This window comes from Cavia porcellus, unplaced genomic scaffold (assembly GCF_034190915.1).
Source record: "Cavia porcellus strain 051 isolate PalLab524CR breed Dunkin Hartley unplaced genomic scaffold, mCavPor4.1 scaffold_2, whole genome shotgun sequence".
In the NCBI taxonomy this organism is placed as follows: domain Eukaryota; kingdom Metazoa; phylum Chordata; class Mammalia; order Rodentia; family Caviidae; genus Cavia; species Cavia porcellus.
Window position 1 is genome coordinate 20,310,697 of NW_026947485.1, and position 21,598 is coordinate 20,332,294.

At 38.5% G+C, this 21,598-nt stretch overlaps 1 protein-coding gene and 1 pseudogene across 3 annotated transcripts in view; both read left to right on the forward strand.

Annotated features, from left to right (window-relative positions):
* Positions 1-21,598, forward strand: part of Bzw2 (basic leucine zipper and W2 domains 2) — a 52,183-nt gene that overhangs the window by 2,005 nt on the left and 28,580 nt on the right. Inside the window, exons 1-3 of one of the 3 annotated variants that reach the window (XM_063239067.1) lie at positions 12,179-12,296; positions 14,461-14,525; positions 20,863-21,039. In XM_063239067.1, the coding sequence (XP_063095137.1) occupies positions 14,468-14,525; positions 20,863-21,039 (235 nt within the window). In that variant the 5' untranslated portion in view covers positions 12,179-12,296; positions 14,461-14,467. Of the gene's footprint in view, positions 1-12,178; positions 12,297-14,201; positions 14,224-14,460; positions 14,526-20,862; positions 21,040-21,598 lie in introns of those variants that run through there. The other 2 variants (XM_063239071.1, XM_063239066.1) reach the window with 2 other exon arrangements.
* On the forward strand, positions 6,572-6,702 carry LOC111756889 (U2 spliceosomal RNA; annotated as a pseudogene).

Below are 21,598 nucleotides of genomic sequence, written 5' to 3' on the forward strand. Positions count from 1 at the left end.
CTTGATATTATGCCAGACACTTTGCATAGGATTATTCTAATCATTGTTATAACAACCCAGATATTGACCAATGCTGTCCCCATTTATGCAAATAAGGGAACTGAAACCAAGGAAAGTTAACTTGCCTACAACTCCACTGTGAAAAGTGCCAAAGCCAGAATTGGAACTTAGATTTGTTTATCTGTCTAAACACTCTGTTTCCATTACTGTCTTTTTACAGAAATGGAACATACACACTGTTGAATTTCCATGACACTCTCTTCTTTTTCTTATTGACCTTCTTAAACTGATCATTTCTGAAATTGTGAAATATCCTGGTACATGTCATCTCATCACTTCCTTCTCTTACCGCTCTAGACCTTCTCTTGCCTATTTCACTGGATTCCTAAGTAGTCTGCTTTTCTCTGAGCTCTCCACATGTAGCTAACTCAAGGAGCTCTCAATTCAAAAACGCAAACACTGATCAGCCATCCTGTTACTGGCTTTCTACTGGCTCCAAAGTTAAGTTCCAGCTCCTATCCCAGTGGGCATTTCCAGTCAGCCAGCCCTTCCCACATACCAGCCCTAAGGCCACCACACTGTTCCCTAACCTGCCAGCAATTTACAGCCTTTTGTCTCTGCTTTTTTCTTCCTGGAATGACCTCCCTTCCTTCTTCACCCAGGCTCTGCCCACACTGATGGACTGTTCACCTCTCAGAATTGACTTAAATCTAATCACTTCTCCCACCTTTTGTGCTTACCTTTCCTGCCCTCTGCAGTGAGAGAGTGCAGCTACCAGCTACCACCCTTAACTCCTGTCACTCAGCGAGGAGGTAAAGAAAGTCTTGCCCTGTGAATGAGTTTGACATGTGCCCAGGTCAGTTGTACCACAGTTGGCTTCCTCTAAATTTCCCTATCCTCTGGATCCCAGCTCCCCTCCCATCACTCTCTGAATTTACCTCTTTTTCAGGGTCATGGACGTTCATGACAATGGACTAAGCCCTTTCTCATCACAGTCTATTAGTTTTTATTAATTTGCTTTTAACCCCTCCTTGTTCTAGAGTAAAAATTAGCTAGGCTGAATCGATCTTTGTTTCTCAAGGTTTAACTCAGTATCTTGCACTTGGTGAGTGCCTAGTACATGCTGAGTTGAATTCATTTGATCTCTAAGTTATTTTAGGTGGATTTGTTTCCTTACTTGACTAATCCTCCCTGGCAATGTGAGGTGATGTGGCACTAAGCACACATGACCCTAAGCAGAGGCAGAGTCTTTAAATGTTTTGAGACTCAGGCTTCTTGACATTCCAGTGAATCTATCAACTAAGGAAAAAAAAAAAAAACCACTCAAGTGCACATGATACAACTTTGGTGTACCATTTCTGGATGGCCCCAGTGAAGCCTCTGGTTCTCTGCCTTAAGAGAACAGTTTGCTTTCTATTGCAGGGACAGTTTGGGGTTTTAGTTTAGTTTTTTGTGTTTTGTTTTGTTAGTTTTGATTTTTGGCTCTTTCAGGCTCATGTTTTACTTGACACTGTCTTCTTGTATTTGCACCAGATACATTTCTTGACTGACTGACTAGTTGATACTGTTTACTTTTTATTTGAGACAATATTATGGTTATATTTTCAGAAGATCTCTTACCTTTCAGAGATACACACTAGACATAAAGAAGGAATGATAAGCATCTGGGATTTGCTTTAATATAGTTCTGTGGCATTGACGAGGGCCGGGTCAGCATTTAAATGAGTAGATGATAGCCTTGTCACACTGTTCCCTCTACTTTTGGATATGTTGGACACTATCCGTGATGAGGTTGTTAAAAGGAACATTGGGAAGTATTACAGCCTTTAAGAAATTACTGTTTTGTTTTTCCCCCACAAAACCTAAGACAGTATCATAAGTACAAATGTCATTTCTCTACTTGGGGTTCAGCTGTTGCAGTATTTGTTAAAACATCCTAATCTACAGAGGACTGCTGCGAACAGTGCATTTACCTAAGCACATCACATTTTAACTTCTCAGCAAAACCAAGAGGTAGTGTCCTTACCGGGTGCTTCTCCCACGGGATTATGAGTATCTTCCAGGCAATTGACATCCATCGTCTTTGGAAATTGACAAAGTGATCTACAGACAAGTCTGAAGGAAGGAGTACAGACACATTTAGTTCTGCTGAGAAAATCAAGATGCGGTAACAGTGATTTTCCTCCAAGCTGTCTTGGAAGGCACCCTCCCTACCACCACTCCCCCCAAAATGACAAAGCTATTGAGACAGCATCAGTATTGTTAGAACAGCTGTATTAACGTAGGGAAGTCAGACCAGGCTCAGAACAAGGTGTGCTTGCTAGCTTCTTACTTATGGATGGCTTAACCGAATCCTTACTTAGACACCTGCTTTGCAGTTCCTGGAGCTATAGTTTATGTTTCTTGATGTTTAAAATTTTCGGGGGCAGAAGATGGAAATAGCTCAGTAGTAGAATGCTTGCTTAGCATGCATAAGGTCCTGGTTTTGAAACCTACCACTGCCAAAACTCTTTTTCTTTGTATTTTGTGTATGTTAAACATTTTTCTCACTCAGCTTCCTGGACTTTATTTAAAGAGCATTTAATTGATATAAAACCTGCCAGTCTTAGCAGGTCATACACAAGAATACTTTCCATTCTCAGCTTGCAGTGCTGCCTGCGTATTGAGGCTATGGATCTCTTCACCAAGTATCTTTTGGGCAGTGATTTGGCCTGTTCTAAATTTGGCTTGTGTTGAGTAAAGAGTGCCAAAAATGCTTAGATACTCTTACTTGTAAACTATCTGCTTTGAAAAATAAAGGTTTAGGTAACTCATTAAATGAACGAGTCTTTGTGATTTGATGAGACAATGCTCTCCTTATTCATAATTCATTTTTAGCATTAGGTGTTACCTTTAATTTTTTTAAATGCTTAAAACAAAGGAAAAGTATAATAACAAGAAAGGAAGAATATTGTCCCATGTTAATATTAAGCATAGTACAGCCATTCTAATTCTTTTAACTCTGGAAGTATTAATGTTATAGTTTGTTTCATACATTAACTTTTTTTCTCTAGAGGAGGGCCTTTAAAGATAGCTGTTAGGCATACTGTACTGTTATTTTTGAGGACTTCCAAATGAATACCAACAAGAGACCTGGGGAAGGTAAATCCTGACAATAACAGTGCTTTGCACGGTAGAGAAGGCATCATAAGCTACATGGAGTGTGTAACCTCTTAAGTCTACTGTCATCCTTTTCTTTTGGTTTACTCACTTCAAAGGTCTTTAATACTTTCCAAACTAATCTGGATAGCTTCCTAGATTTATGGTCATTTCTATGAGGAAAAGAAGAGTGACATATGTTTTTTCTCAGCGTTCAAGTAATAGAATGGAGCTATTATAAACAGGAAAAAGAACCCCAAATTGATGGTGCAGAGGAAACTGCTGGCCAGAGGAAGAGGATGTAGAAGTGGTGTTTGAGAGTGTGAAGACTGCTTTTGTTAGAGCTGAGCCTCTGCAGGAAACAATTTAAAAACTGGATCCTACAGTGTTACAGAAATCATGGTACCATAAACTTCCTCATATTTGCCTGTCCCAAGAGGCAGTATTTTTGTTAAATCTGTTTTATAAGGACAAGTGGTTATTTTCCTTTGTAGAACTCGTTCTGCATTTCAGAAGTAACATATGCTCATTCAGTTCGTCCGACTCCTGAACCAGACTTTAAAATTAATATTTATGCCCTTGCTCTATCTAATTCTAAACTATAAAATCTATGAAGCAGATAATGAATAAGCTGCCTTCAGGAATCATAATAACGTTCCAAGACCTTGCAGCAACTTTGGAAAGCGCTCTGAGTGGAGAAGAGTTAATGAGGTTCCGGTCCCCCGTCTGTGACAGCTCCAGATGGGCAGGATCTTTGCGCTTCGGTCTCCACTGTGTCACCAGTGCTAAATGAAATTCATGGCCTCGGCCAGGTGGTTTGACATCTCTGTGTAGATCCATCGTTTTCAAAGTATTCCCTTCCTTTAGAATGTCAATTATAAGTTACAAAATAAAAAAACTCAGCTGTTAAAATAGTAGTAAGTACAACCGCAACTCCAATGCATGCAACATTTGAGCACACCAGAGGTCATCAGTGCTGGTGTCCACTACTTCAGATGTCTTGTCAGTGCTCAGAACAATCTCCACTACCAGACAGTGACTACCGGGAAACTTGTCCCATATGGTCCCTGCTGTCTCTCTTGCCTAGGTTCAGACTGGAGTCGTTGACAAACTGATAAATAAAGAATGATTGTGAATGTTTGAGCCTTGTTGAAAATGTAATTGAGAGGATTGCAGTGCTGCACTGGTCTTTGTTTTTTTTTCTTTCAGTTTGAATTTAGTTGGTCACTTCTATAAAATATCATCAACCAGCACAGCCCTGCTGCCTTGGTGAGCTGTGGCCCATGAAGTCTAGGCTGGCTTTGGCCTTTTTATCCAGTTCCTCTTTTCACTGTATCATGGACCTGTGTGGCGTGGTGGGCATCCTTCAAATAAAGGTTCATCTTCTAGACAGGCTTGGGAATCCCCTGGCCCTTCAGATCTGGGGTGATGAGGCATAGGTTGCTTGGTTGAAAGAATTAATAAGTAAGCAAATGTTTGGGCTCATGCTCACCACCACCTTTGAGCTTCTTGAAAGTGCATTATCTTGTTTTTCTTTCTCTCTCTCTTTTTGTTGATTGTTTGCTTGCTTTTCCTGTGCAAGGGATTGACCCCAGGGTCTTTGCACAAAGCTTCCTCCTGGCCCAACTCCCCTTTACTTTGAGACAGGGTGTCAGTAACTCATTGGGTAGCCCAGGACCCTCCTTCTCAGTCTTCCCTCTTCCTGGGAGCTGGGATTACAGGCACGCACCACCTCCACACCCATCCCTCTACCTACCACCACCACCACGGTTTTCAAGTTGTTTCCACAGAGCAGAATACTCCCTCTGGTTAATGGATGGGGGTGGTTTTTTTTTCCCCAGAAGATTTTTGTGTTGTCCTCCTTCATTAAAACTCTGAAGAGAGGGTTACACGTCAACACTTTCTCAGTAATAACTGATCTTCCAAAGACTGCCTGTTCAGACTGGTAATCATCAACACTTTAAGCAATTTTGTGTTGTCAGGCCTTTATAAACTGACCTGTTTGCCCTGTGTTTGACGTTCTGCTCCTTGGTACTTCTCATCTGATTTTCCTCGTCTCACTAAGGGAGGCCTTGATGTGTATGCTGTCCACAAGCTTTTTGTGTCCGAGTGGAAAGTACAGCTCTCATAAAAATCCTCTTTCTCCTGTATTAAGTTAGGCTTGACATTTATTTAGCTATCTTCCAATGAATTAGCATTTTTCTGAAGAACCTGGGAGATGAGGAGATTATAAATATTACCTTTTGATTTTATTTAGTGTAGGTGAAAATCTCAAATGCATAGTCATTTTCCAAAAGTTTCCATAAGACAACGTTAAGGGGTTAAAAGTACCATTTCCAAGGGGTGACAGTGGGGCATGTGTTGAGAGTGAAGGACTGAAAAGTGGACATAACTTTTTGTTTTATCACTTTTTACACTGTTAATAATTGTGGCTTTGCTCCCAGATTAGAGCTTAAAAGAGCTAATTAAACATATAAAATCATTGTTTTCTAAGCTTAACATTATATGATAATTGGATTTTAACTTTTTTCTGCATGTAAGAAGTCAAGAATGAAGGATTTTGTAGTATGCATCATATCAGTATGCACAGTGGTTACTACTGAAAGTTAGATTTACAGATATTTTCTCTTAATTTGTCTCTAGATTTTTTATCTTGTGTATGGTGAGCTTAACTTTATAAAGGGTGATGTCAAAGGAATTCTGGTCAACACAGTTTTGTTTCTCCACACCTTTATTAAATAGGCAAGTGCTATGCATTATTGAATGTGAAATGTATGAGATTAATGTTCATGTGAAATAAATACATTGAAATAGACAAGTACAATGGGTAAAATTAACCCAAATCTTGGCACATATGGGACTTCCAAATCATCATGTTGTGAAATTTTATATTTACTCTGTAGATACTTTTATTAATCAGTATGCTTTTGAAATAGCTCTTGAGAAGTATATGTTACCTTTGAATGTCATATATAAGAAATACAGTCGGGGCTGGGGATTTAGCTCAGTGGCATAAGCACCTGCCTTACAAGCAGGCAGTCGTGAGTTCGATCCCTGGTACCGATAAAAAGGAAAAAGACAAAAAAAAACAAAACAAAAAAGAAATACAGTCATTGATGTACATAGTTACCTCGCACCTTCCTTTAACAGTGTTGTTGTTACTCAGGCCTTTGTTTCCTTTCAGTACTTCAGCATCTCATTGTAAATTCAGAGAAAAGAGTGTGTGTACCAGGAGATACCATGTGGTTGCATATTGGAATGAACATTCTAGCTAGCCTCCAAAGGACCACACACTTTAACAGATCAGACTGAAATACTTCTGGTGATAGCTAAAATAAAACCCTCCATCACACAGCAAATTTTTCATCATTGAGGGTAATGAAAAGAAAATTTTTGAGACTTTGGGAGAATTCCTGTAAAGGGGAAGCTTTGCATTACTTCTTGGCCTTTTGGCTAAGATCAAGTATAGTATCTGTTCTTAAAAAGGAAGGTGTCAAGAACCTTATGCATCAGAAGAATATTAATTAACGGCAATATTATTTTTTGAGGGGGAAAAGACTTTTCATTGAGTAATTCTGGAATATATTTTTTAATCGGTTAAATTACTGTTTAAATTTTTAAATTACCAGTTTGTGCATTTTTGTGTATTGTTCCAGTATTTTTCAGGTATATAGAAAAATTACAGATTTTACTGAAAATTTTGTAAACTTTGAGTCATAATGTTTTCTTTATATATTTGTTTTGAGTTAGTAAAGTTTGAGTTTCTTTTAAAAGCCTCATTTCTTGTGTTGTGCAGGTGTGTGTGCACACGTGCCTTGTTTACTCTTTTCATGGTGATGATCTTAACGATCAGCTTCATTTTATATCATTCTACTTTACTCCTCACTCAGGACTGTAATGTGGAAAAATACTTCCCTGGTGGGATTTAGAGAGGCAGCACAGGGCATGCTGAAGCAGTTTGTGGCTCACTTACGCCAAGGATTTCGTGTAGTCTACGTTTGCAGCAGGGTTTGAAGGATGGTCTCTTCTCACGTAGCAGTAACAGCATTAAAATGTTTTTTGCCGGGTGCTTAGGAATACTGTATTTATTAAGACATCTTCATGCCAAAGTTAATTTGCCTTTTTCCTGGAATGCACAATCAGTACAGCTGGGTTGTTTCCTATTTTACAGCTGAGCGATTTCTCAGGGATTTGGTAAATTACGTTAACCTTTCTCTGTGGCAAGCTTATTTCTAAGCAGCACCAGGAAATACAAAATCCCCATAGCGTTTGGCTTCCCGAGCCTTTTTCACTTCCCTAAAAGGGGTATAGCTTCCTGTGATTGGCCTTTGCTCCTTGCTCAATGTATACGTAATTATTTTTATTTCTGAATACTCTGAAAAGAAATTGCATCTACTTCATCCCCTTAGTTTCACTGTGTGTTTCTGAAGAATATTCCTTTGCTTACAGCATACACAATGCAAAATAAAATTCAAGGAATTTAATACAGACGCCATAGTTCTGTCTTTCTGATTCTTTATCTGGAACAGTTTTTTTAATCTGTTTTTTTAGAGAGAGTGACAATTTTGAAAAACATAGGCCATTTGTTTAGGAAAACCTTAGATAGGCATTTGTTTCTTCCTGATTAGATTCAGGTCATGCATTTTTATCTGGACAGCCACATGAGCAAAATCATACACTTTCCATTGGAAATCTTTTAAAAATTTGTGCTTTTCTTTTCCCCTAGTGAAAGTGTTGTCTTATTTCTTCACTGTGTAGTTGCTGTCTTGGTAATTTTCGTCAGGATGCTTTGCGGGCACATGTGCATCCTGTTGGTCGTGACACACATTGCCTCATAGGTTTGGTACACATGGTGAACCTTGCATGAAATCAGTTTTTGGTGTGATGAATAGAAAATGGCAGATTTTCTAATTCCATGTTTCTTTTCTATTTAATATTAGTGTTCTACTGGGAGAAAACTTTCCCTTCTCCCCAATTACTCACCTTTCTGTTGCGTATTGATCAGTTATTTACTTCAAAATGAACATAAAGTGATACACAGATGGTCCTTTTGAGTTCTTACTTTACTCAATAGATTATTCGGTGTTGCTTTTCTTTAAGTATCTGGTGATCAAGTTATCCCAGACTACAATAGTGAAATTATTCTCCAGATGCTTCTATGATGTTTTAATCTTTTGATTTTTATTTTTAAGAGAAGCCATCTTAGAATCTTCTCCAATCTTGGAATCAGCTTTTACTCAAGGACTTTTTTTTTTCTTTTTAGTAGGGAGTAATATCTACTATTTAGACCAGATCTGAACATCATTTCTTTTTTGCAGGAATATTATTGCTTGTAACTCCTCGAATTGGTTTGAGCTTCAGAAGAGAGTAAAGTTTTTCACTTAAATATATATAATTTTCAAGTTATAGAAGCGATCCATATATTTATATTATAAATATAAATATATTGAAAATCCTGAGAAATATAGATGAGAGAAATAAAATGTCTCCCTGAGGTCACTGCTCATTGGGTGCTGTGTTTATGTAGCCCAGATCATATGCACACAAAATTTGTCACTGCACTGAATATACTTAGCATATATTGTTTTCTCCAGATAGTAAAAATAAGACAATTTTGGTTTTTAGTTTTCAGTTTTCTTTGTCTTTCTGTTCCTCTTCATTATTGCAGCATCCTAAAGTAGGAAAAGTTTATTCACTGGTGCCCAACTTGTTTTTGCATATCTCTCCTCAGATTTCTTTCTCTGACTCTATTCTACGGTCCTTGTGAATAGCTCTGTATCAGATTGGGAAATGTTTGTTTTATGCATTTTAAAGTGTGTATATATATATATTTATTTATTTATTATTATTATTATTTTTTTTAATTGAGACAGACTCTTGCTGGGTGTGTAATTCAGACTGACCTCAAACCCCCAGCTATCCTGCCTCAGCTTCCTAAGTGTGGGATTCTGGGCATGCGTCACTGTGCCTGTGTCCTAAATATGTAGACTTTATTTTGTTTTACTTTGAATATTGTTTTCTAGTTGTACTTTTTTTTTTCAGATAAAACTTAAAATCTAGTCAGTGCTAAGTTTGTTTTGTCTGAATTTGACATTAGCATTTGGCAAATATATAAACAAGCCATTTGGTGAACTGTCTGCTTTGTCCTTGTTCTGAATTGTTTAGTCCTTGTGTGTCGCTTTCAGTCTAAAGAGCAGGGCCCACCTCTGTTCTGCCCTTCACTATCTCATCTGTCTAGGGCTTGCAGCCTGAACACTGTTGAAAATTTGCACCACACCATTTTTGCTGTGGAGGACTTTGTTGTACGTTATAGGCTGTGGGGTGTTCAGCAGTGTCCCTACCAGATGTCAGTGGCCTCAGCCCTCCTCCTCCTGCGGTGGCAAACAAATATGTGCCCTTAAATTGCCAGGTATGCCCTGGGTGGTAAAATTATCAGTTATTCCTGGGTGAAATCACAGTTCTACTATAATAGTACTGGATGCGTCCCCAAGTGTATTTAAACCACAGCTGGACAGATAGCAGTCCTTGACCATTTCTTTGTGTTAGGCTGTTTCCTCAAAGTTTTCAGGAATCCGATTTTTAATATGGTAAGTATGTGATAGTTACATTAATTATTTTATCTATAGAGAGAAATTCTCAGAATCTTACCTAGATGATAGGTTTTGGTGCATTTTGCTATGAAAACAACCTGAAATGTTTTTCAAGGATAAGTTGCCTAAAAGTCAATATTTTTCGGCAAAAAATATTTGTAAGTTTTTGGAAGACATTTGTTAAGTTTCATGCTTTTTGACAAAAAAAGTTTTGTAATTTTGTATTAAATAGGGTAAGAGTGAAGGGACAGGCATGTAACAGCAATTATTTTTGTTATTACGGAAAAGAATATTGGATTTGCTTATAAACTTTTATAGTTACATTATTTGCTATTAAAAAATTCTAAGTACAAAACTAGAATTGTTAGGTCATTTAATTAAGAGTTTTGTAGAGGCGGGGTGACTTTGTGTGTGAAAAGGCTGTTAGTTGCAAAACCAAGAAAAGGCTATTAAATAAGCTGATGTTCTGGGCAACAGATTGCATAGTGTTTTTATAGGCATGTGTGTAGTTGAATGCTTTAGAGCATTCATAATTTAAACTTTTTTGAGGCAATTTAATGATTTTTGTTTCTTTGGAGAGAATTTTGTTACAGTGTTAATCCCAAAGTTTCCTAGACCCTACATGTTCTTTAAAGGTTTTCATGACGCTGTTCTTACAGTTTTAGCTTTATTGGAAAGGAGAATTGTTTGTAATTATGGGTAATTTGGTTTTTTCCTTTCATAGTTGCATATTCCACTGACTTAGAATGTGAATTAGAAGGTAATTCTTGAATCTTGAGTCAGCACAAAGAACTTCAAGGGAATAGCTCAGTTTTATGGAGTTTGGTGCTATTTTATCTTTATGAAACACTTTCTTCTTTGGAAATGAAGATGTTGCTCTATACTTTGAGATTCTACAATCCTTTTTCTCCAAAATCTTAAACAGTATTGACTGAATACATGGATTTCTTTGCGATGTGGTGACTGGTTATTTTCTTGACCCCTGTGGCCATGTGGCTTTGAAATATGGGCAAAATGATCCTTAGTGCTACTATCTTTGCACTGTATTAATTAACAAATTCCTACTCTTTGAATGTATTTTCACGTTTTTTCAAACTACATGCTTGTAGCTGTAAGGGTTTACTTTAGAACTGTGTCACCCCGCAGAATAGCTGTTAGTCACATGGACTATTTAAATGTAAAACCTTAAGTGAAGTAAGACGAAATACTGCTTCCTTTGCCATACCACAGTTTAAGGGCACAGTAGCCAGATATGTCCTCTGACACATTTGACAGTGTGTTTACTACCAAATGATAATATAATGGTAGAGATTATGATTATAATGCAGATTGATTCCATCATCACAGATAGTTAAAATATCTCCTTTCTGTTCTTTTATTGTGACCCCTGCTTTAAAGTGTACATGTTAGAAGATTGAGGTCCTGTGTCAAGCATCATTATCATATACATAGCATATATTAAACTTTACAAAATAGGTTTTCCCAGTTTAAAGACAACCAGTCAAAAGTGTAGTATAAGCAGGGTATGGTGGCACATGCCTGTGACCCTGGCACTCTGAGAGGCCGAGGCAGGAGAATCACAAGTCCAGTCTCAGTCTGGGCAACTGGTGACTAAGAGAAAAAGAGAGACAGAAATACCAGGCAGGACTGACAGTCAGCATTCAGGTGTGTCTGTCCCTAAGAGGGCTGGGCAGCTAGCAGGCTTAGTGCCTCCAGGCCTGTCCTCGCTGTGGCCCATGGTCACACCTGAGCCTGCGTCTGGGAGCTGAGAGACCATCTGCTGGGCATGAGGACAGCTCTGTTGTTGGGGTCAGGTGGACAGCACACAGCTAACATAGGGAACCCAAAAACTTTTTCTTCAGACCTTTCTGTTTAGATTTGAATAAAAGTTATTTCAAAAGTATTTCATTTATTGGTCCCTAGTTTCCAAATTCCAGATTGAATTTAAGTATTTTTCTGATGTTCCTTTATCTTCTGAGATAGCCAAGAAATCTAGTTTCTTGTATGACATGTGAGATGCTGAAATCCTTTTTGTTTACCCTTTTATGTGTGCATTTTAATAATGTTTCAAACCACAGAGGAGTTGTATTTTGTTGGGACAGGAGATTTTATTGTCTGTTTGGTTTATAGCTTTGTTTGTTCCTTTCGTGGAAGTCAGATTGTGAAACATACATTGTATTTCAGATGAATTTATCTTTGAAGATTATTTTAAACTCTTTTAGCTGTCATTTTTTAGTTGGTGTCAAATTGTAATGCAATATAATAAACATAAGCTTTTGACAATGGAACTACCTTTGTTACTCTTTGTTATTTTCTGAGATTTGAGCTAGCACCATTTTTTTTTTTTTTTTTTTTTTTATTGCAAGTGGCCTCACTTCTCTTAGGCCAGAGCTTTTGTACGTGCTCAGTGAGGACTTTGTAAAGGCTGACCCTCACCGGAGCAGATTATAGTGCAGCCAGGAGAGCTAAATTTAGAGGGAAGCCGTGCCTCTGCTCCAAATAGCAACAGCTAAGAGATGCACACTTAGTGAACAACACATAATCTTCAGTCAGTCTTTCCCTGCATGGGTGAGTTTTTTGTTTTTGTTTTATGTGTTGCTGGTGTGTGTTAAAATCTTCGCATACTTATTTATGTTTACTCAGTATTAAGTTGTCCTTCGCAGAGAATATATTGAGGGTGAGGAGAGTAAACCCCTAAAACAGTTATGAAGAAAAGCTTTTGTGTTTCTAAAAGCCAAGGGTTAGAAACAGTAGTTCTCTCCCTGTGTTCATTTGGTGGTAATTCTCCCTCATCAGGAAAAGATACAAAGATAAAATTTCATAAGGAATTCCATGAGTTTGTATTCTAGACCAAGGGTAAGTTTTAGAGAAGGCCACACTTTAATATTTTAATTACAAAATAAAAACATCAGTGGAGAGTAACTGCTTACATGTTCTGCTAAAGGTATTTCAAGCTATTTGGAATCTTACTAATTTTTTTTTCAGAGTGAGACTAATGGGTGGTGGTGGTTGTGTTTTGTTGTATTTTTTCCTTAAAATAAGAATATATTCACAATAATACTTGTGCAGTTTGGGAGGTCTGAAGATGTTGAAGAAACATAATACAGTATTAGCGCTTTTGTACCAATTAAATGTTTGCACATCCAGAGGGACTGATTAAAACCCCAATAGGGAACTTCCTGAATGAGTTGTATAGTGAGTATAAATAATGCATCAGAAGCTTTATTTCCAACATCCATCAATGAAACGAAGTTTCATTGATTGCATTTATAGCGTTTGTCAGTGTTGTAGAATATACCTGTTGCCTGTGTACGAATGCAGAGCAGTGGCTCTCTGTACCCTCACTATGCTGGGCGCTGCTAGTGTTTCAGCTCCACATTGTATTAGAGATATTTGGATTTTATCTCTTCTACTGGTTTCCTTCAGGGTATCGATTCTAGCTTAGTTACCTGTTGGTCTCAGAGCAGTGTGTGAGTCATTTTACTTTATAGAATTGATAAGAATTCCTTCCACTCAAATCTCAAGTTGTTTTGTGTTTGCTATGTTTTTGTAATTGGTTTCTTTTTTTTTTTTTGAGTCAGGTTCTTGCTATGTACTATAATTCAGACTGGCTTATTCTCAATTGTAAGACATGTTATGGAGCAAGTTTTACATATTTTCATACTTGAATTTTCTCATTTAAGCCAGTAAAGAGTTACACTTTACTGTCTTCTAGTTAGTTGTTTGCTTGCCCACTAGCAACATGCCTTGAAAATCCTTCTATTATCAGTAGAGCAGCTTACTTGACAAGTATTTAATAAATGCCTAACCCTTGCCTGGTTTTTAGATATGAAAGACACAGTATTGTGTAAAAGCCACAAAGTCCCTGTCCTCACTGAAGTAACACTCTCATAAGAGAAAGTAACCACAGAGAAACAGGTACTAATAAATGGCAGGTAGTGAGTGCAAAGGGTCCTAAAAAAATAAAGCTAGGTGAGGACAGAGTGACAAGGAGCCAGTTGTGTCAGAATAGTCCAGAGGTTTATCCACAAAGGAAGCAGTGTAATGAATGCAGGAAGCCAGCAGGTGACAGCTAGGGAAGAACCTTCCTAAAAGAGAGGCAGGTGCGCAGCCTCGGAAACCAGGGCTCATCCAGTCAATCAGAAGAAAAGCAGAGACATTAGCGTGGCCGGAATGCTGTGAGCGATAGAAGAGGGGGACTTCACAGACACGTGGAGTCAGAAACGGAGCCAGGTGAGAACTGCAGCACAGTTAGATCTGATCCATTCCTTTATAAGGCTGCACTGTGTTCGGACAGGAGCTGCAGGGCAGCTTACTTGACCAGACTCCTACTTGTGGACATTTATGTAACTTCCCACTTTGTTCACGAGTCCAGCAATGCTGCAGTTAAATCCTTTTACAGACACGCAGACAGACGTGTATTTGCTTCCTGATGTGGTGTAAGTGTAGGATAAAGGCCTGGTGCAGGAATTGCTGGGCCGCAGGTGATAGCCGGGTGAGTATGGGTAGATTTTTACCATAAGCTTCCGAAAAGATACCACACAGAGTCCGGCCCCAGCCAAAGTTACTGTCTGTGTTTTTTTCCATGTCCTTTGCCAATACTTCAATGTTTTTGCTAGTCCAGTAATTAAAAAGGTATTTTCATTTATGTTCAAAGTTGAACATATGCTAATAACTATGTATTTATATGAAGTGATTATTTTAAAATACCTAATGTTCATTTCTTTTTCAGAAATTTTATGAATAAGCATCAGAAGCCAGTGCTAACAGGCCAGCGGTTCAAAACTCGGAAAAGGGGTAGGTTGTGTTTTCTGTGTATGTGTGTGTTTCTACAAAGGTTAATGTTTAAGGTAGAAGGGTAAGAACTCCAGCGATCCCTTCCACCTAACCTCACAAATTCTATTGCTGTAAAACCCAAATGTAGAGTCTGAAGTCAAACCAGTTCCTTAGGTCTTTGTTGGAAAAGTCATTCTGCTTGTCTGAGATATAAATCTTTGTAAAATTAGAACAATAAACTTTACGTTTTTTATTTCAGCATTCTTAGTTGGGTGTTGTTTTCTTCTTTGTCTTTCTCAACAGCAGAGATGCTTACTGTGTGAAATAATAAGTTGGGGTTAAAAGTACTGAAGAGTTTTTTACTTCCTTAGAATTTAGGAAGCCAAATTAAATCTTCTGACCTAATACCCAAAATTTGTAATTTTTGCACGTCTTTTATTGTGGATAGGATCATAGTAGTAGTAATATAGTGGTGGACACTTTTTGATGATGATTGGTAAAATTTCTGTTTGTGTGAGTGACTTTTATATATTGTTTGTTTTACCAGCCTTTTTGTGTAAAGAGTATTTTAAATATGATTTTATATTTAGTCAGTTTTATTCAGTTGCATAATGTTGCACATAATTTTGGATAATTGGTGTCTGTTATATAAAAATATTATATATTTATGATCAGTTTTACAATTGTATTTTCTTGTATATAAAAAGTCAAACTGAAACTCTGTAAGGAAACTCTTTCAAAGAGAAAACATGAAGTGAATTGTTAACTGATTTTAAGAAAGGCTGAAAAATGCTTAAGAAAGTCTTGTAAATGGCAAATGATCATTGAGTGCCGAGTTGCCTCAGCAGGAGCCCACTTTGTCCATCCCTGGCATGAGCAGTGCTGAGGAAGCACCGGCGGCCCGGGTTCTCTTGCAGGCTGTGTCCACTTAGGTAGCAAGTCTGGTCGGTTAGAAAGACCAGAAGTTCCAGTGCGATCGATCACTTGGAGCAGAAGAGTCTGAGGAGTCCCTGGGCAGAAGTAAGACTGAACCCAATTACATAAGCTCTTAGGACATGGGTAGCCTGAGCCACCTCCTTATAATTAGTCCTTGTCTCAGTCGTATAAATTGTGCTTCTCCGTTGGAATCTGGCAGCAGATACCAATGCAAGGCACTGGCCAGCGTGTATTTACTGTCTCACTGTTTTAAGAAGTCTTTAAAGAAAAAATGACATAGGTGATTTTGAAAGGCATTTCCAGGGGAGCCAGACCAAGGAAGCGATTGCCGACCCAGGAGTGTGATACTAGATAATCTGCCCCTGACTGGGAGGTGCAGAAAGCTTCGGCATTGCTTGCCTGCCGGGGAACGTGCTAATCTCGGACCTGGATCTGTAACTTAAGCAGTTTGGTGAGCATGATGCTGATTCATTGAGCTCCATGGCCAAGACAGCGCAAGACTGTGTTGCGCAAGAGCTGACGAGATTCCACAAGTGAGGGCCCTTCCCAGCAGCCGGCAGTGTGGAACCGGAAAGGGCTTCTTACTCTGCAAAGCAGTTCGCCTCTGATTCATTTGGTTGTCATGACTGTGTCATGAGAGTACTCAGAGAAAGTTAGTGAGAATTAGATAGTGTTTGTCAGTAAGTCTGGACTTATGTAACTCAGGTCAGATGGGAATTTAAGCAGCATTTGAGACATTTTGTGCCATGCTGCTGACTGGAAAAAACAAATCATGTCAACTTCAGATTGCCTCCTGATAACTTTCCAAGCCTCGTCATTGCTTTGCCATTATGGCAGGGCTTTCAGGTAAATGGTTAGCAGTGTCAAAAGGTGAGGGAGAAGAAAGAACTGGATGTCTCAGTCCTTTTGCTAAGCTGTCTCCTGAAGATCTGTCTTCACTTTGAAAGTGTTCCCTTGAGCATCATATAGAACCCCATTGACACCCTCTTTTCCTTTATGAAATACTGTATTTCTTGCCCATCGTATGCTCTCTAGTTATGTTTCCTAGTGTGGTTTGTGGAAGTCTGAAAGGGTGAAAATCTTTGGTGGCCAGATTCTGGGTGAGGATGAAGTTTTCTTTGCTTGCCAGTTAGGTCTTCTTAGGTAGAGGTACTGTTACCCTCTTCAGCTCACAGAATTATTTCTTTAGAATTCTTTTCCTCTCCTTCTACAAACAAGACTCTGTTAAGTGTATTGTTTCTGCTGCCAACATTTGCCTGTTTAGGGAAACTGGATAAAATTAGTGAAAATAGAAGAGGAAGAAAATGAACAAATTATAGGCATTTGGAGTGATCATGTATTGAGCTTTCTCCCTGAGACTTGAGCTTTGTACTGTTTCTTTTAAATCATTATTAGGTTTACAGGGCTGAAGAAGTAGCTCAGTGGTAATAGCCTAGCATGGTTGAGGCTCTGGGTTCAATCCCCAGCACTGGAAGACAAAACACAAAAATTTACCAGAAGTGGTGTTGTAACTAAATAGACTTTTAAGCTGTAAAATACATACAACTAGTATGTGTAATTGGAAAATACATGGTACTTCTTACCATAACTTAGTAGCCTTCAGAAAGAGGATACGTCATTCATCGGTTCATTAGCAGACCGGGCAAATGCTGAATTTACCAGTTGCCATAGTTGACACAACAAGCAGTGTAATCCAATATCAGACAGGCATATTCGAGTGTGTGAGTAGGCCTGTTTTTGTACAAAGCCTATTATGACTAACTCTTCAGTGTCACTAACAATATAAATTCCAGACCCTAATTATATACTTTCTACTTCAAGGAAGGCTTGCTTTAGGAAGCAATGGCATATTTTTGTTAAGAGTTTGTAAGTATTGCCGCTCGCTAGTCCACTCTCAAATGAAATACAAACTACATGATACAGAGTTACTCCAGTAGAAAGGAATCTTTGAGTAAAATGGCTTGATTCCAGTTGACCTCCGTTAGTGGTCCTGCCTTTTTGTTGTATAGTCTTCTTTTCCTCTCGATGGAGACTGTCTTCTCAGGTGGGAGATTTTTTTCAGCCAATAAGAGAATATTAGTTCTGTAATGTCATCATAACTTCTAAGATAGCCAAGCCTTGTAATGTATAAGTCATCATTTTGATATAATGCTTTACTGCTCGCTGTTGAAGTATCCTTGGTCATAATACGTTTTCCTCTTCAGCAATTCTTTTGGAAATTTATAATGGGATGAAGGCCTTTTTAGAAGCACAAGTTTTTAAATTTGTCTCTTAAATTTAAAGCAAAGTCTCTGGCAGAGATTCTCAGTGTATCCTGTTCTCTCTCTCTCTCTCTCTCTCTCTCTCTCTCTTTACGTCACTTACATTGACAATACCTCAATTCATAATTTTGAAATCATCAGAATCTGAACACCCCCCCCCTCCGCCCCCCACAACGGCATCCAAACTTGTGGTGTGTTTGTGATGCCTTCAGTTGGCTTTGGAAGCTAGTTGCAAGACTTAATAAACAGCCTCTGGTCTTCTCACTGCTACAGTCTCATAGAAAAGGAAAATTTTCTCCCACTGCTGGGAGGAAGAGTTACCCTTTGGCCAGATCCTGATAAGGATGGCTTTATCTCCACTTGCCTGTGGGTTCCTTTGCTTAGAGATACAGTTCCCCCTCCTCAGCCCCTCGGAATTTATTCCTCTGGAGTTCTTATCTATTCTGACTCCCTCTCGCCACAAGACCTTAATTATATTTTTTCTGCTGTCAACATTTGCATGTCCTGTGGCTGCATAATGTTTTCCCTATGGCATCAAAAGGACCTTCTATCTCCTGTGTATGACAAATACTGTTCCAGCTAATTTATGTGGGCCTTTATGGCGCCTCACACCCTGTGACTCCAACTGGTACTGGGATTGCCATTCTCCTCTGGGGCTGAGGCTGATGTAAGCGGTGTTAACCGCTTTTAGAACCCTCCTTTCTGTTAGACAACTCTAAGCAGTCAGTCTGTACAAACCAGACAGTTTGGTTTTTAAATGTAGTTTTAATTTTGTCAAAATTATGCAAGCACATGGTTTAAATAGTCCAACAGCTCTGTAAGACATGTTATAACAACAGCAGGTCTACTCCCCAGAGGAACTCTTTCAACTCTTCTAACCGCTGCCTTTGACATTTATATGCATGCTGCCAAACAGCATTCTTCTATGGCTATCCCTTGGCTGTTTGGGGGCGTTTTAAATACTGGCTTCCTAGGGTAGAAGCTGAGGCTTCAGCTCTCTCAGTGCCCACCCCTCCAGTGGACCTTGTGCCCTGCTGCTCTGTTCTTTCATTCTATACTGATTGCAGCTACACCAGTGTTTGGGCTTGTGCCATGATGACCTTTTTACATGCTAGTCACAGCTGAACTGATAGTTGATTATTTTTTCTGAAATTGTTCCATTATCTCTATCAAATTTAATAATTTGTCTTCTTTTAGCCTCATTCTCTGTTCCTTGAAATTAGCCTTTCCCTTTGTTGTACAAGTCTCAATACAAAGAATTTTAGGGATTCTAGCAGTGATGGTTTATTGAAGGAATTCTTCGGTCCTATCCCATTATATTATGTATTGAAGAATTCACTCTTGGTCAGGTCACTAAGCCACAGTAGAGCTGTCAACTTGGAATGTTGGAAATGCCCTTTCACCCTTTCCCACACACGTACGGGTCGCCTGTCTTTTACAGGCTTCTTTTTCTTTTTCCCTAGGCTCTCTTGACCTACGCCTTACTTAGCCTCCATTTTTGAGGCTTTGAATGTTTCAGTATATGTGAACTTTGCTCTTACTGTTGATTAATGGTTTGGCCAAACACTAGGATTCTGGGTTAGAAATTGTTTTCTTCAGAGCTTTAACGAAATTTCTTCTTGTTTCTGATAGTTCATGAACTATTGAGCAATTTGTGTCATTTTGTTTCGTGATATTTTGCATGGCTTTTTTTTGTCGTTGATGTTTTGTTTTGCTTTGTTTTATTTGTCCCAGAAAGTTCAGATGTTGATTTGTGCCCAGACGTCTGAAGTATCTGATGATGAATGTGAGCGGCGCTCTGCCTCTCTGCGTTAGTCACAGGGCTGGCTGGGCTGGCAGCCTTTTATTTGGACATTTTTCTGTTCTGTGAAACTTTTAGAAATGTTTAAAAAAACTACAAATTCTACCTTTTCGCTTTACTTTTTATTTGGATATTTGACTGATCTGCCCTTTTTGTTCTTGTTTTCCAGCTCTGACCATTTTTCTAGTTTCTCACAGAGATGCTCAGCTTTCTCCTTCAGTTGTTTCATTCAGTTTTTTTACTTTTCTGTCATATGTTTTATTTCCGATGAGTCATTTTCATTCATGAAGTCTTTTGTAGTGTTTATCCCTCCTTCTTCCTCCTTTCCTCCTCCTCCTGTCCTCTTGCGGCTCACATCAGCTCCCACATGGGAAGCACTGTATCTCTAGAGCGGGGAGCAGAAGTCCCAGTCCCTGACCCCCCACACCGTGCAGTGCTCTCTCGGGACCTGGCGCACTGCGTTGCTTCACTTACCCTTCAGCATATGCCCGTGTGACGTCTCGTGCTTGTCTTATCAGTGTTTCTTGAGGACAGAAGGCTATGTAATATAATAACCCGGATGTTAGTTACCTCTTGAATATTCTCCCATTAGTTTGCTGTAGTCTTCTCCTCTAAAGAGCGTGTCCTGTTGGGCTAGACTGAGTGCAATAGGTATATGAACCCATCTGTCTACTACTTAAGCCAGCCATTAAAAAGATTAATAAATATTCTGAAATTTTCTGGTTGAAAGTCTAACTAAGAAGTATCTATGGATATAACTGCCATGAACAAAGAGCCCTTTGGAATCCGCAGTACTCCTTTAAAGAATGTCAAGGGCTCAGAAAGGCATAAAGTTTAAAATGTCTGCTCCAAGACTATAAATATGCATATAGTTCCTAACATATATTGCTAAATATTTATGCACTCTAGAATTGTTTATCTTATAAGAGAGCCCTTCTTATTTCCTCCCTGTCAATCTTTATGTTTATATTTTCCTATATTCTTTGGTGTTTTTGCTGGATATGAAACAATAATTTAAGTTTCTTGTTACACTATTTTTTTCTCTGATGGTTAGAGTCAGTAATTCACATTGGCATAGCCTACAAATGACATAAATGAATAGCCATTAATTTTATTATTTATGAGCTAGAGAGTTAAATATTTCTGTGGCCTCTTTGAACAGGGATACCTTATTGCTTGGGTAAATGTTTAAACAAGTCATTGTGGAACAGGAAAATCTGATAGAAGAATTTACATTGTCCTTCAGTTTCTAAATGAACGCTCTATGAAATAAGCAGCAGTGAAGAAGCAGCACATATGGTTCTGTCTCTGGGGAACATGATGTGTACATAAAGGAATAATTATGATTTTAAAATTTTAGATGAAAAAGAGAAATTCGAACCTACAGTCTTCAGGGATACACTTGTCCAGGGGCTTAATGAAGCTGGTGATGACCTTGAAGCTGTAGCCAAATTTCTGGACTCCACAGGCTCCAGATTAGATTATCGTCGCTATGCAGACACACTCTTTGACATCCTGGTGGCTGGCAGTATGCTGGGTAAGCCATGCGTCACAGCGTCTTCCTATATATTTACTTCCTGATGAGATAGAATCTTTATAAGCCTCCATTTATTAGACTTGATTTAAAAATGCAAGTAGGACCCTACAATGTTTACCTCAATTGCAATTTGGAATGGTACTAAATAAGGGTTAAAGTGTTTCCTCTTGATAAAGGAACGGAACTAAAGGGTTTCTGCTGACTTTACAACAGACTGTCACTTAGCTTTAACTAAAAACCAATTGTCCCGTTTGCTCCTAATCCTTACATGATTATAGAGGGGCCGTAAAAGTGTTATTTTACCCAGAAAGTGTGACTCTGTGTCATCTAGGTCCTTCAGTGTGCTTATTGAGTCCAAATGACCCACAGCAACTTTTCTTTTGAACCTAACCCCAATTTCCAAGGTTTTGTCAATGCCATAGTATCAAGAAATACAGATTAAGCTTAGTTTTTTTTTTAAATTCTTTAAATGTGGATGCTGTACATAGAAGGATTAGAAATAGAAGATTTATAATTGTTACAGGCTGGCGAAAGCAAAGTAAAGGCTATATATTACAAA